A 14,276-nucleotide genomic window follows, 5' to 3' on the forward strand; every position below is an offset into this window, starting at 1 on the left:
TGGTACGAGTAGAAATGTGTTTAGGATGGATAGGTCCAAAATAGGTCTCCAGTCTTTTCCCTTCCTTGGTACCAGAAATAGCCTGGAATAAAACCTTGACCTTGTTCGATGTAGGTACCTCTTGAATAGCTTTCATGTTTATGAGATCTGTAATTTGCCTTTGTGCCTCTGCCCTTTGATTGTGTGGCAGGTTTGGCATGCCTCTCATTTTTGGAAGGGTGTGAAAATGGAATTTGTAGCCTCTGTTTATAATGTCCAGGATCCATTTGTCCTTTGTGACAATATGCCAATTTTTTTGAAAATAATGCCAGCTTTCCTCCTAAGGATGCTGCCATTTGAGACTTGGTTGGCATGCAAAGGGGAAAGTCATTGGGTTTGCTTTCTGAAAGATTGCGAGTTATCCTCACCACCTCTTTGTGAAAGTGCTTGCCATGGTCTGCCTCTAAACGATCCTTGGGATTGTCCTCTGCCCCTCGGGTGCCTGTATCTGCCTCTTTGGGGTCTGTCCGTGGCAGGAAAGGACCAGTTTTTGGAAGGTCAATTTCTACTAAAACGTGGGGGTTGTACCTGTAGAAAATCTTTCACAGTTTGCATTGATTTAGCCTTTTCCTCCATTTTCCTTAATACCTCCTCAGCATTAGCACCAAATAGTACATCCTTTTGAAGAGGGGCGTCTAGTAATTTAGCTTTGACATGATCAGGCAAGGCTTGTTCCTTGAGCCAGGCATGCCTACGTATGACTGATCCTGTAACAGCAGCTCTGCATGAGGCCTCTATAGCATCAAAACCACATGGTAAGGTATGCTTGCCCACTTGTTCTGCACTATGCATCAAATCCTGCAACTCCTTTAAGTCTGGTTGTTCAGGTTGTGACATTTTACTTTTCAATTGTGATAACAAAAACTGTTGGTATTTTAGCATATGGAACTGACAGTTTAAGGCCCTCATGGTTAAGGTAGCCGAGGTATATACCTTTTTTCCCCACCTTTCTAAGGATCTGGAATCTCTCTCGGAAGGTAATGGATTTTTAGCAATGGAGGCCTTAACTCCCTTGGGGCCCTGTGAGATGGTTTCTGGGTCAGCAGCATGGCTTTTGTATAGAAATTGGTGAGAGTCAGGAACTCTGTAGTACCGGTCAGGCTTAACTGGAGCTGGAGGTAGAGAGTCCGGGTTAAGGCAGGCCTCCGAGTAAACATCATCTAGGATGTCCAAGACAGGAGGTATAGCCAGAGGCCTGTGCTGAGGTAGCAAGAGAAATTCCCCAAGCCTTTTCTTGGAATCTGAATAATCTTGGCCTTCCCAGTGGAAGTGTTCCCTTAAGGTATGCAAAGTTTCCCCAAATGAGTAATCCTCAGGGGGGATACAGAAGGGATGGACTCCTCCGCATCAGAGTCTTCAAAAGGGGAGTAAGAATGTTCCTGATCATCAGAGTGCTCAGAAATAATGGAGCCCTGATCAGAGGAGAGGGAATCTTCCTCCACTCTGGGCCTTTTGTCCGGTGGGGGCTGAGAACCTCTGATAAGAGTAATTAAATCCTCAGCCATTTTAAGCATCTGTTTCTTAGGCATGGGGCCTGGAGATGGGCCCTGTGTAGCTGGTCTCAGAGTGCATGGTAGCTTTAGACTTAGTGAAAGCCTTGATGGAGAAAGAAGGGGAAGGTCTGAAGACACCTTGAGTGGAGGTGGACCTGTGCAGATTCTGAGTTTCAACGCCAAGAGTGGCTTCGGTATCTGTAGTTGGGGTGTGGGCCGAGGAGCCTGCGACCTCGGGCACAGGAGACACCGTCAAAGACGTGTCATCGGTAGTCAGGGGCTGCATAGGCACCTCGCTGAGAACCGGACCACGTGTAGTTGGCTTTGGCGTGGTGTCGGTAGAGGCCGCGGACCTCGTGTGTCGGTCCTTGTCTTTGCGTTTTTTTGACAAAACCAGAGTTGGAGTATCCGACGACATAGTATAGTTAAATGCTTTCCCAAAATAATGCTGGGCGAACTCCGCCCGACACTTAATAGTGCATCTGTTGAATGTAGCACAAAAACGCCAGACCGAGACGTCGTGGTCTGGGCCTAAACAAGGTATACAGAGGGAATGGAAATCCTTATGCGGTATTTGCTTCCCACAAGAAATACAATTATTAACTTTGTCTGACATCGGTCCGAATCCCCAACGGGGTACTTTGCTTTTAAGAAGACTTCGGTTCCAAATTTTCGTAATCTCAGGAGCTGGCCGACCGGCACTTGCGAACTGCTTCTGCTTCGGGCACCGCACAGCAAGAAAGACTGAAGAAAATGGCGTTGGCTGGTTCCTTTATACCCCTGTCGCACTGACGTCAGGGAAGAAGCGACGACAACCGACGCCGGACCTAGACTTTGGAATTCGGCCGACCGAGGACCCGCCTGACGGCAGGAGGACCCCATCTGTTATGACTGCAGCTGTATGCACGATGAACATCCTACATTTGCCTGCTTCTCCCAAATGTTCAATGGACTCTGTAAAGCAACGTGTACATAGTCCACTATCCTGGGCTGCCAATATTAACCTTTCATCTTTTGGTTTGAATTTGCCTCTCCTTAACCATTCCTGCATTCGATCCTGATCGACACAAGGTTGTTCCAGCAGTTTTCTGTACTTGCAACTATACTTCTGCATTTCCACATTTCCTGCCTTCCCATCTGATCCTTCACCTTATATTCTCTCTCTGGTTTTTGGCACATTCAGTTGCTGCCTGATTTTTTTTTTTTTTTTTTATCTACTTCTGGTTTTATTTCAATTCCCACTTGACGCAGATATGCTTCTGCTGGACTAAGGGAAGTCCTCTTAGATTTATTCTCTTCATGTTTCAAAACGTTCACTATGTTTGGGTCTTGTGAGGTCAGCAGATATGTATGCAGTGCCACAATTGCAGATCTACACGTAAACAATTTCAAGGAGGCCCATACCTCCTTCAGAATGGGAAATATATAATCATGGTATGCACTAATTTTTATAAATCATTTGATGAGCATGAAGCATCCTCCTGGTCTTCCCTGTCTAATCTATCCCAAATATTTTGGACACAAAACCAAGTCAGGACAGGAAGAGCAAATTGGCACAAGTCGTCGGAAGGCAAGTTATTTGTCTACAAATTTTTAGGGTAGCTTGCATGTTCACTCTTAAGTAGTAGCATTGTTTTTCCTGTTATCTGCCAGGCTGGTGTCTGTCTGGGGTGCGCATATAGATGGTTCTTACTCGTGGCCAAATCTTCGTGCAAACATGTTAATACTTTTAGCCAGAAGGTAGGTACTGAATCTGGGCCTGGGGTTTTCCAATAAGAGGCTTTTCTTAATTTTGTTTCAATCTCTCTGGCCGTTAGTTCATCCTATTTCATATCCTGTACATTTGAACTTTATTCTTTCTTTTACTTGTTTCACCAAATTAGAATCTTTGTTGTTACATAGAATCTTCACAAATACTTCACCAAAAAAGAGAGATACATTTTGGAGGTCTTTCAATTCTTTTTACATTGTTTCCCCTAATTGGGCAATCAATGTTGCTGTTGTGTCTTTCGGCTTTTCCCAGTTAGGGGTCGCCACAGCGGAACTCCGGTCTGCTAATGACTGGTAGTTGATTTTTACGTGCAGAGTTACCAGCCCTGACGCACAACCTTCAACGAAGGTACACGCCCATTCACACGTCTCCACCAGAAGACGCTCTAGCTGAGAATCGAACCGGACAGCGTCTTACTGTGAGGCGACAACGCTACCGCAGCACCACCACCACGGATTGGGCAATCAATAAATTACTTATTTTGTACTTTTCCTTTATATTGTGTATCAAGTTTTTCTGCTTGTGCTGATGTTTTTAGTTTATTTGTAATGGTGCATGATAAATCCTGATCTGTTAGAACACTACACATTGCTTTTATCACATCTACCTTTGAGTATTTTTGTTCATCTGTTCACTCTTCTATACTCTAACAGTGAATTTGTCTTAACTGCTTTATAGTTTTCTCTTTTCGATATTTCCATGATGGCATTTGATTTCTCCCCTTCTTCCCTTACTGCCCTGTGTTTTTGTGGTAAGACTTTGGTTGGTTATTAATTTAACTACACAGTAAGATATCCTGTTTATTTTTGTTATACTGCACGAACCCTCTTTGAACAGTACTAATTACTGTGTTCATTTGTTTTATCAAACTTCTACTTATTTGGGTTTTATTGACTTTCTACAATGTATTTCTTTCACTGATCTTAAGTCTGTCCATCTGTATTAAAATCAAGCAACTCTTCTCAGATCATTTTCTTCCAAACTGAGGGCACATTTTTTGTTCTCCATTTCCTGCGGGCATTCGACAGAAAGTTCCAGAGCACCTTCCTGTGCCACATTCTCTTCAGTTTCATCCTGTATCATCTGTTGCTCTTTCATTTTGGAACTCACTGGCCACTCATGCCACAACAGTGACTGTGTTAGAAATGCCAGTTTTCTTTTCCTTCCCTTGCTGAGCAACTCCAACTAAACTTTTGTACTGGTTCCCTGCAAAAGGCTCCAAAGTATCTTCACATGGCAACTGATCAGATGTTTCCCACTCCACTGGTTTCTCCTTAATTTGAGGACCCAGTGCTCTATTCTGCTGTGATGTTATCAGAGTTAAATTTTCTACACTAAATCCTTTACTTTGCAGGTACTCCATAACCTCAATTGCCATTTCTTTAACTTGTCCATTACTAATCCTCTTTTCTACCTTTCCTCTTTTTCTTATTTTTGTACTGTAAAATTTTCAATATCTGGATGCCTTTGCCTATATTTCTCTTGAAATATATCTGGTGCTGCTGTTTTTCTCAATTAGTTTTGTTTTCTCCCTTGCATAAACAGTGCACCATATTAAATATTTTTCTTTCACGTCCATAGTTCTTCAGATGTTTCCTGCTCCTCTCTTACTTTTGGGGACTAGTTGTTCCATCATGCTGTATTATGACCCATGATTGTAAGAGCTCATGTGAAACTAAGATGCAAAGGAAGATGTGGTGGATCTGAAAATCAGCTAGAGAACTTTATCACATTAAGAGAGAACTAAAAACAGCAAAATAATATGAGGATTTATTGGCAGCATAAACCTGAGAAAGTGCCAATGGAGGTGAAGAACTGAGGCCATGTCAGTGATGGTTTCAAGTGGAGCAAATTGTAATAAATCCGAAAAAGTTGCAGGGTTCGAAAGAAATGAGTGTTGATTCTGATGAAATCCCCGGTCAGGGGATCAAAGCGCTCAATCCGGTGGTTTTCCAGTTTAACTATTAAAGTGAATTTTATTGCTGAATTCTTTGATTGCTGTTATTTGTGTTCGCCTACACAAGAAAACCTTTTTGAGATTTCCTGACTGCTGACAGTGTGTGTTTTGTACCAGTATTATGACCAGTGTTAGACTTTCTACACTGAATCATTCACTTCCCAAATATTCCATAACTTCAGCTTTTTTTATATAAATTTCTATGACTAATCTTCTGTTCTACATTCCCTCTTTCTGATCTTATTTTTTCCCTCACATATAAGGATTTTGTTATGGCACCCAAGGATAACCCATACTCCTAAATACCTAATTTTAATCATATACTCAAATATTGGTATTGCTGAACAATTCCTGTGTAGATACACAGTTTGCAGCTATAGCCATGATTTTATATTCATTAATTTTATATTGTGAAAAAAATGGAATGATCTCGGAATGTTCCACAACACTGAGATCTCCTTTTCCAGTATGGTCATGCGGAAAATGACATCTACAAATACAGCCAACTTTTCTTGAATACCACACCAATTCTATCCATTAATTAAGGAGTCCCTTATTTCCTTTGCCAATGATGCTAAATATAATGCAAATTAAAAGAGAAAGGATACCCATGCCTGGTTCCTCTGTTCAAAACACAACTCAGAGAGGAACCCTCCCCTTTGATTTTTGCCTCTGATCCCACATAAATTAATGTTAATTAACATTAATTAATCAGGAAATGAAAAGGCTTTTACTGCCCTACTCAAAATCCCAGCTTACTCAGTCTAACTCTATCTGTATCAAGACCCAACAACAATGGTATTTTCTTTTATTCTACATCCTATTCCCAGTGGATCATCATTGTTCTAATAATGCTGTCAAATGCTTGCCTCCCCTCCACATAACCACAATGGTCCATATCAATACTGGCAACACCTTTGCCACTCTTTTAGCCATTATAGACAAACACCTTACAGTCATGGTTTAAAACTGAAATGGGCCTGTATGAGGCTGGACCTGATGGATATTTGCAGTATTTTGTTATTACAGCCACCACAACTTTTTCCAGGATGTTGGTGGTTCCTCTCCTTTTAAAATACTGTTAAGCAAAACCTTCCAGATCTTTACCACTTTTTCCTTTTTAGCTTCCATACTTCCACTGGAATACCATCTATTCCTGAAGACATTCCTGCAGATTGATTATTTTCTCAACTGTTAGGTGAGCCTCATCTACCTCTATCCTTGGCATATTTAGGTCTTCCATATACATTTCAATTTGTGCTCCAACTTCTTTGCTTTATATACATTTTCATAAAAATGACTAAACTGTCTCAAGCTTCCACAGGATCTCTGGTTATTTTTCTTGTTATAGGCTTCCTAAGTTTGGCAACAAGCCCATTTTCTTTTGCCCAAGTCACTGTGCCAAAAATATTTGTGCTCTGGAGTCAAACACAGTTTGCTTAACAGCAATCTTTCTAAACTCATGCATATTACCCAGATACTCCCTTATTTTCTTTTCAGCACTGTGCAATTCCACCTCTTCTTGTTCGGAGAGATTCCTCTTTTTCTGAGAATCTTCTCAACTAGAGCTCTTATTTCTATCCTATTTTTAAGCTCCACTTTATTATCCCACTCACTTGGTAGACTGTCTGGAGTAGTTTCTATCTTTCCTAATAACTCCCAAATACTTTCCACTTGCCATACCCTAAATTCCTTAAATTCTTCTCTTTTTAAGAGTTAGGTAGAAAATGCCAGTGTCTCACTGTTACTTTACTACTCTGCATTTTTGCCTTATTAACTAAGGGTACAGGATCTGAAATAGTTACTGAATGCGTGTCAAAGTTCTCAATTAAATGCATATGTTTTGTGCAATACAACTTCTGACTAGTCCAGCCCAGTTACTGTACCATGGGTTTATATTACTGAATTTCTTCTACATCAAATATTTTCATAAAATTTCTTTAGAAATTTACCCTCCATTATTTTCCCTTCTATGATCCCCGGATACATCCACATTGTTGCAAATCAAATTCCAGTCTCCCACCTATATATAAATAAAATTCCCTGCTGAAAGTGGATTATCTCTCCCCAACTTTTTACAGCTCCATAACAGCAATTTTAGGAGGAATATAAATACATACCAGCATAATCCTCATGCCTTGCTAGTAACCCCTTACTACCAGACGTCTGCCATTATCCTTTTTATCCCTATATCACTATCAGAGCTACTCTAGGAATTAATACAAGTAGTATTTTCTATTGTCCACAATATTCTGCTGAAAATCCACCCTGACATTTTTTTTATCAAATTCACTCATGTAGGTCATTGCAAATGTGTCTCCTGTAGCATTGCTATTTACACACTGCATTTCTACTATAAATAAATATTCTTTCCTTTTAGTCTACACTTGCGGGACCATTCACATTACAAAATAATGTGGAAAGCATTACCATTATGATAAGAAATCATTATTTCCAGCTATTACATATGACCATTTTTTAAAGTTCTATTTCCAGCTTTTGAGATACATGTACCCACTAAATGTTTGACAGGTTGATCCTTTATCAACATTAGAACCCATGTCGCATTTTAATGAAGACCAAAAAGCAAGCTGTTACCTTAATGGAAACACAAAACTATGCGCGTGTTTAAATGAAGTTTAACCCTCCTAATAGGAATAATGGTCTCAAACAGCTGCAAACACAGGCCTTAAACATAAAACTGAAGTTATCCAGGCTAAAATGCATGTCACAGCCTGCACTTGTACTTACATTAAAGAAAAACTCAACCTTCTCTTACAGTTCCATCTCATTGGGTTGATCTTCTCCCAACAATAAGATTCCAGTACTGCATAGGTACCAAAACCTGCTTGCACTTTATAAAACTGTCACTTCTTTACTTTGGTATCAAAGTAAGAGAAAGACAAGCTTATCTTCTCACATAGGATGCAGAGGAATTGGTCTACTCTTGCATGACATACCACAGACAGGAATTTGTAGTCAGGAGCTCAGGTTGCTGTAAACAAGACAGAGAGGTGTGACACTGTTTTCCATTGTCTTTATTCCAATGTACCCATGCCTTTCATAGCAAACCAGAGCAATTAGATCAGTCAGTGGTTCAAAGGTAGTTGTCACCTTTCACAAATTTACTTAAGCAGCAGCGAAGTACTGAAACGCTAAGCTTTATACTACTTTACATTTTAAAAGTTTAAACAGCAAATATTTAAAAATATAACCTGAATGTAGTAACAAAGATGTAATACTTGGAGAAAAGTCAGAAAATATTTTTCTTGTAAAGCATCAGCACATTTACCAAAGAGTAGGAGTAGGGGCTGTCATCTTGGACTACAAAAAGATAATCTGACCAAAGACCTGCAACTTAGCAACTATTTTGATTGCAGCTGTATAATTCCTTAGTATATTGTAAAATAAGCCCCAAGACATACATAAATGAAGGCCATTCAAGAAATAAAAGCAGCAGTCCTATTACAGCCATTATAGGAGATGACAGTGACTCTACATGAATCCCATGATATGGGATGGGAATACACCACTACTTCCTTATGTCTAGCATGACTCGTACAAAGCAGACTTGAAATGGATCATGGGAGAGAAATGCTTGAGAAAAAATAAATAAGATCACATTGATATGTCAAGCCCCACTGACAGCCATTCTGCAGAAAACTTATTAAAATTCTATAAGAAGCAGAGTGATTTTGAGGTGTTAAAATAACCCAGAAACCAGAGATAGTGAAAAAATAGTTTTTTTAGCTCCAAGGTGGAGTTTTCCTTTTAAATGGTGTCTGTCCTTTATTCCCTTTCCAGATGTGAAAACGTGCACGCTTTCAAAAAACAATAACGTTTGATCTTACAGAAAACCAGTGTCCTGCCTTTTTAATGCCCCATTATCAGCTTGTCTCCAGGGAAACGAAAGGGGGGGGGGACTGTCCTCAGCTGCGGGCTTTTAAAGACAAGCTGAAACTTTTATTGCCAAAGGAGAATTTATGTTCAGTGTTTTATATACCTGCTGACACTTAGTGTGCGTTATTACATTAAGCTAAAGGTCTTAATCTAGACTTTCACTTATGCAAACACAGGAGAAAACATAAGAGTTTGCATCCCCACCTCAACAACCCAAGATTAAAGACTAGGCAAAACACATTCTCGTTTTGCACTGCAATGCCTACATTTCCTAATACTAACAAAAAAAAAAAAAAAGGCATCAGTTTACTTTAGCATATTTGCCACATGCAAGAACTAAAAATGGTTTATTATAAACATGCAATTTATAGTGTGAAAAGATTCATAGAAAATGCTATTAACAGAAATTGTTTTACTTGGTTACCTTTGTCCTTCCCCTTTCCTTAGTGTCCTCCAAACGTTAAGGACATGAAGTGAACCAAATACCTTTTAGTCTCCCACAAGTTTAACCAGGTCAACAAACGTTTACTCTCTTACAAAGCTGTACTTCACAAATGCGATGGTTGCTTTGCAATTTCAATTTTACTTGCTAAATTTGCATGCTGCTGGTGTTCTTCCCGTTCATCTCCCATCTACTAACTTGAGATTCCAGTTAAATTCCAAAGTACCACGAATTCTTCAACTCCTGTGTTTTTGTCTCAAGCATTTTCCTTTGAGCAGTGGGAAAAAGTTTCATAGGTTCATAGGTGTTTACCAGGCTAATGACCACAAGGACCTTTTTAAGCCTATCATGCATCCTAAATCTCTGACGAAGTCTGAAGTTTAAGCATGGGCCTGGGAGATTAACCATTTACAGGTTACCTGTTTGCATCAGAGACATAGGTGCCAAACCAGGGATGAATTTCCGTTTCCCATCCAAGTGTCCAAGTTGCACTTGAATTGGATTAGGGAGGAACTCTGCTTCACATGGATGGGGAGCCTGTTCCACAGACTGGGTAGTCTCTGCGATACATACCTCTCTCTCCACAGAGTCCTATTTATATCACAGGCAAGGTTTAAGTCTTTAGAATGGGTAATTCTGGTACTGTTTGTTTTATGGATATGCAGGAAGTCCATCAGACTGGGATCTGACCTGTATGCCAGGCATAGATCTCCCCTCAAAAGCATGTAGGTGACAACACAGGGATACGGCCTTGTGGCAGTCTGCATAGGATTACTTATGCCTTGCATTCTTTTAGTGAGGAACCTCTGTGGACGTTCCAGTTGCTGGATATGCCTGGATAGGTACTTACCAAAGGATAGGTACTCAATGATAGGTCTGATGAATGCTGAATACAGTGGAACAAGGACTTCCTTGGACTCAGATGCCACACCTTTGTTTATAAGTTGTGCAACACAGAATGATTTCCTTACCACTGTAGACACGTAATGAACAAAGGCTAGGATTACTATCTGTGCGAGTCCCCAAGTCCCTGACTACTGGGTCAAGTCTAAGCGGTGTGTTGTCAATATGACACCTACCAGGGATGGATGACTTCCCAAATGATACTATTATGCATTTGTTGGCATTTAGTTTTAGTCCATGACTCTAACATCAATTGTTTGTCTGTGTCAGCCCCTCCTGGAGACCATTTAGTGTGAGACTCAATGACAGCTCCTAATTTGCAATTATCAGCAAATTTAGTTAGCCAGAGACCACGGACATTGGCCTTGACTTCTGAGAAGTAAATGCCAAAAAGGAGCAGTCCAAGGACTGATCCCTGAGGGACTCCACTTGTGACTGGCCTCTTTGTGGAGGTTGACTCCCCAATTCCAACTTCCTGGGGCCTGTGAGCCAGTTGGCTATCCACCAGGTGACATATGGGTTTGTACCGAACCTCTTGAGTTTGTCAACAATGCCAGAGTAGGGTATTGTGTCAAATGTCTTGGCCAGGTCAAGTTAGACAATGTGAACAATTTTGCCCTCATCCATTGCTTTGGTGACCTTCTAAACAAGTCCACCAGGTTGAGTAGGCATGATCTGCCCTTTACGAAACCAAACTGGGTTGGGTCCAGTGTCTGGAGGTTTACTACATCTCTAATGATCATCTCAGTTCCACTGAAACCTTAAAGCAAGGAGATTGTTTAGATGAAGTCTTTATATACTTTCATATATATATATATATATATATATATATATATATATATATATATATATATATATATATATATATCTATCCGAGAGAGGGGTGTGGCATGATATATGCATTTGATTGGTTAGATAGTTGTATATAAAAAGTGACATTTCTTTTTAACGTCTGATGAAGCAGTGTTAGAGTATAACTGTGAAATCGCTTATTCCGTTCAAATAAATATATTTTATTGGTTTATATTGCAGTTTGTATTTTCAATCTTTGGTATAAGTCATGCATTCCAGATACTGCTTTTTCTTACATTGGACACAATCTAGAACTTACCAGACACCCTGCAATCAAGAGCTCCACAGCCAAAGTACCTAGTGCAAGCAACTTAAATGCATGAATACCCAATCATAATATGCAGCATAGAATAAAGAGGAGGTAAACACCACACTCAAAGCACAGTAACAAGAAAATGAGAATGAGGGATGATAAAATGAGGGAATGCAATGCAATATAGTTATAAAGGGAACCTTAAATACATAAGAGGGATGATAAAATGAAGGAATGTAATGCAATATATACTTAAAGGGAACCTAAAATACATAAGGGAGATGATAAAATGAAGAAATCCAATGCAATATACTTAAAGGGAACCTAAAATACATAAGAGGGATGATAAAATGAAGAAATCCAATGCAATATACTTAAAGGGAACCTAAAATACATAAGAGGGATGATAAAATGAAGGAATGCAATGCAATATAGTTATAAAGGGAACCTAAAATACATGAGGGATGATAAAATGAAGGAATGCAATACAGTTATAAAGGGAACCTGAAATACATAAGAGAGATGATAAAATGAAGGAATGCCATGCAATATAGTTATAAAGGGAACCTGAAATACATAAGAGGGATGCTCAATGATAAACTTGTAAAATGAAAGTTAAAAGAAAAAATTAATAAGAAAGTACTTAGAAGACTCCCCCAAAAGAAATAGAAAATCATGCAACAAATTACATTTTTCTCCAGGGAAATGACCCCCCCCCACTGCAAAGATAGAGAGTGTAAGCAATAAGGAAACAAAATGGTCCTGAGATGGACTCTGGCAAAGTTGTAGCTACACCCCAAATCAAATATTTCAGAAAGATTATCTAACACTACAGAGATTGGAGCAAAAAGTGATTTACTGCTCTGTCTGCCCCAAGGAGGAACTAATCCATTTACCTTTTTATAGCTTGATTTCCGACCTTTGCTAAGAGGAAATGATCCATACAGCTCAGATAGGCAAAGAAGCAATACTAGTAATTAGCAGATCTGCAGCTGCCAAGCAGCAAGTCAGAAGGAATAACTGTCGTAGTGAGGTCTGTCCGAGGATAAGTCAGCTGCGTTTTGCTGGGATATAAATTGTAAGGGTATTTCCATGGAGTTAAAGAAGATGGAAACAAGTCTACTAAGATCAAGAAGGGACTCTAAAGGAGGAATTCTGCCTTGCCAAGTCTGGACTTCTGGAGGAGACTCAGAGGAAAGGGAGACATTGTGAGAGACTTCTCGTCACCGACAGCATCCATGAAAAGCACCCTCTTCCCCCACACTGAAGCAGCCAGCATTCCACAATACCTTGGAGATGCACACAGGCAAAGACTTGCTCCACAGAAGGAACTTCATGCAGGTCAATATGTAGCAGATGGATCTAGTTAAACAACAAAAAGCATTTAGTCAGTCTGTTCACAGGGGAACTGGCTACCCAGAAATATGACTGGCACCAAGTAGATGGACTGCATGGCCCACTCAGACTCTCTCAGTCTCTTGGCAAGATTAAAGTCCACCTTGTGGTTAGACCACATTACTGCCATGTTGACAGAGTGCAGCATCACACTCTGAAGTCAGTCCCAATGTCCTCATCAACAACCTTGATGATACTGTGTTCCAGAGAGACAGACAACACCTGGAGTTACCCAGTACCTGAAGTACATCTGACCCAGGACATAAAGCTCCAGCAGTGTCTTGAGGGTTGTGGAATTCATGTCTGAAAGGGGTTTTGATGAATTAGATACTAGTAGAGCACTACATTAATCAAATTATGTAACACTATAAACACTTATTTCAATATAGAAAATCTTCAGCTCATGAAAACAAACTTATGGACTGGCACTTGATGACTGTGTAGGTAACCACAAGGAGGGACTCACCTTCTGACACTTGCAATGGTTTCTCTGTTCTTGAAGCGGCTGAAACGGGCAGTGTAGTTCAAAGTTTTCATGAAGACCTCAGAGAGCTCTTGCTCATCTTCTGCACTCTCATTCTGCTGCTTCCGATGCTCTAACAGCATGTGAACCTCTGAATTCAGTAAGGTCTCTGCATTCTCAAACTCTGCAAGTGGAAAAGGAACCTTGAGATAGTTAGCTTGACACTATACATATGTGACCACAGTGCAAGTGTTCAGCTTCTTTCAGACACAGTGTAAGGAATCGAGGTTTGATGGGCAAAACTAAAAATGGGGACACAGTGTAAGGAATCGAGGTTTGATGGGCAAAACTAAAAATGGGGTTCTATGAGGTGAATCTTAGCATTAAACAATGACACTAAAAATGGGGTTCCAAATGAATGCAAATACCCGGCTCCTGTCAGACATCTAGGAGGTGAATCTTAGTAGTAAACAAGGACACTAAAAATGGGGTTTCCAAATGGATGCAAGTACCCGGCCCCAGGCAGACAGACATCTAGGAGGTGAATTGTAGCAGTGAAAGTACAGCTGTGTACCTACCATAAATGTAGATGTTAGAGTGTATTCACTGTTGCAGTCATTACTCTTGGGTTATCCTGCTGGCAGGCTACCCTCAGTCGGCCAGAATTCCAAAGTCTAGGTCCGGCGTCTGTTGCTGTCACCTCTTCCCTGACGTCAGTGCACCAGGGGTATAAAAGATGGAGCAGACGCCATTTTCTTCAGTTTTTCTTGCCCCAGATGTCAGGTGCCCCCAAATTGGTAGGCTGAAA

The 14,276-nt window shown here is 40.2% G+C and overlaps 1 protein-coding gene across 3 annotated transcripts in view; it reads right to left on the reverse strand.

Annotated features, from left to right (window-relative positions):
* Positions 1 to 14,276, reverse strand: part of POLR2D (RNA polymerase II subunit D) — a 118,231-nt gene that overhangs the window by 18,902 nt on the left and 85,053 nt on the right. For all 3 annotated transcript variants that reach the window (XM_044090701.1, XM_044090700.1, XM_044090699.1), the window contains exon 3: positions 13,472 to 13,652. In XM_044090701.1, coding sequence (XP_043946636.1) covers positions 13,472 to 13,652 — 181 coding nt within the window. The remainder of the gene's footprint in view (positions 1 to 13,471; positions 13,653 to 14,276) is intronic.

Source organism: Protopterus annectens, chromosome 13.part0, assembly GCF_019279795.1.
Source record: "Protopterus annectens isolate FY-2018-M chromosome 13.part0, PAN1.0, whole genome shotgun sequence".
Taxonomy (NCBI): Eukaryota; Metazoa; Chordata; order Ceratodontiformes; family Protopteridae; genus Protopterus; species Protopterus annectens.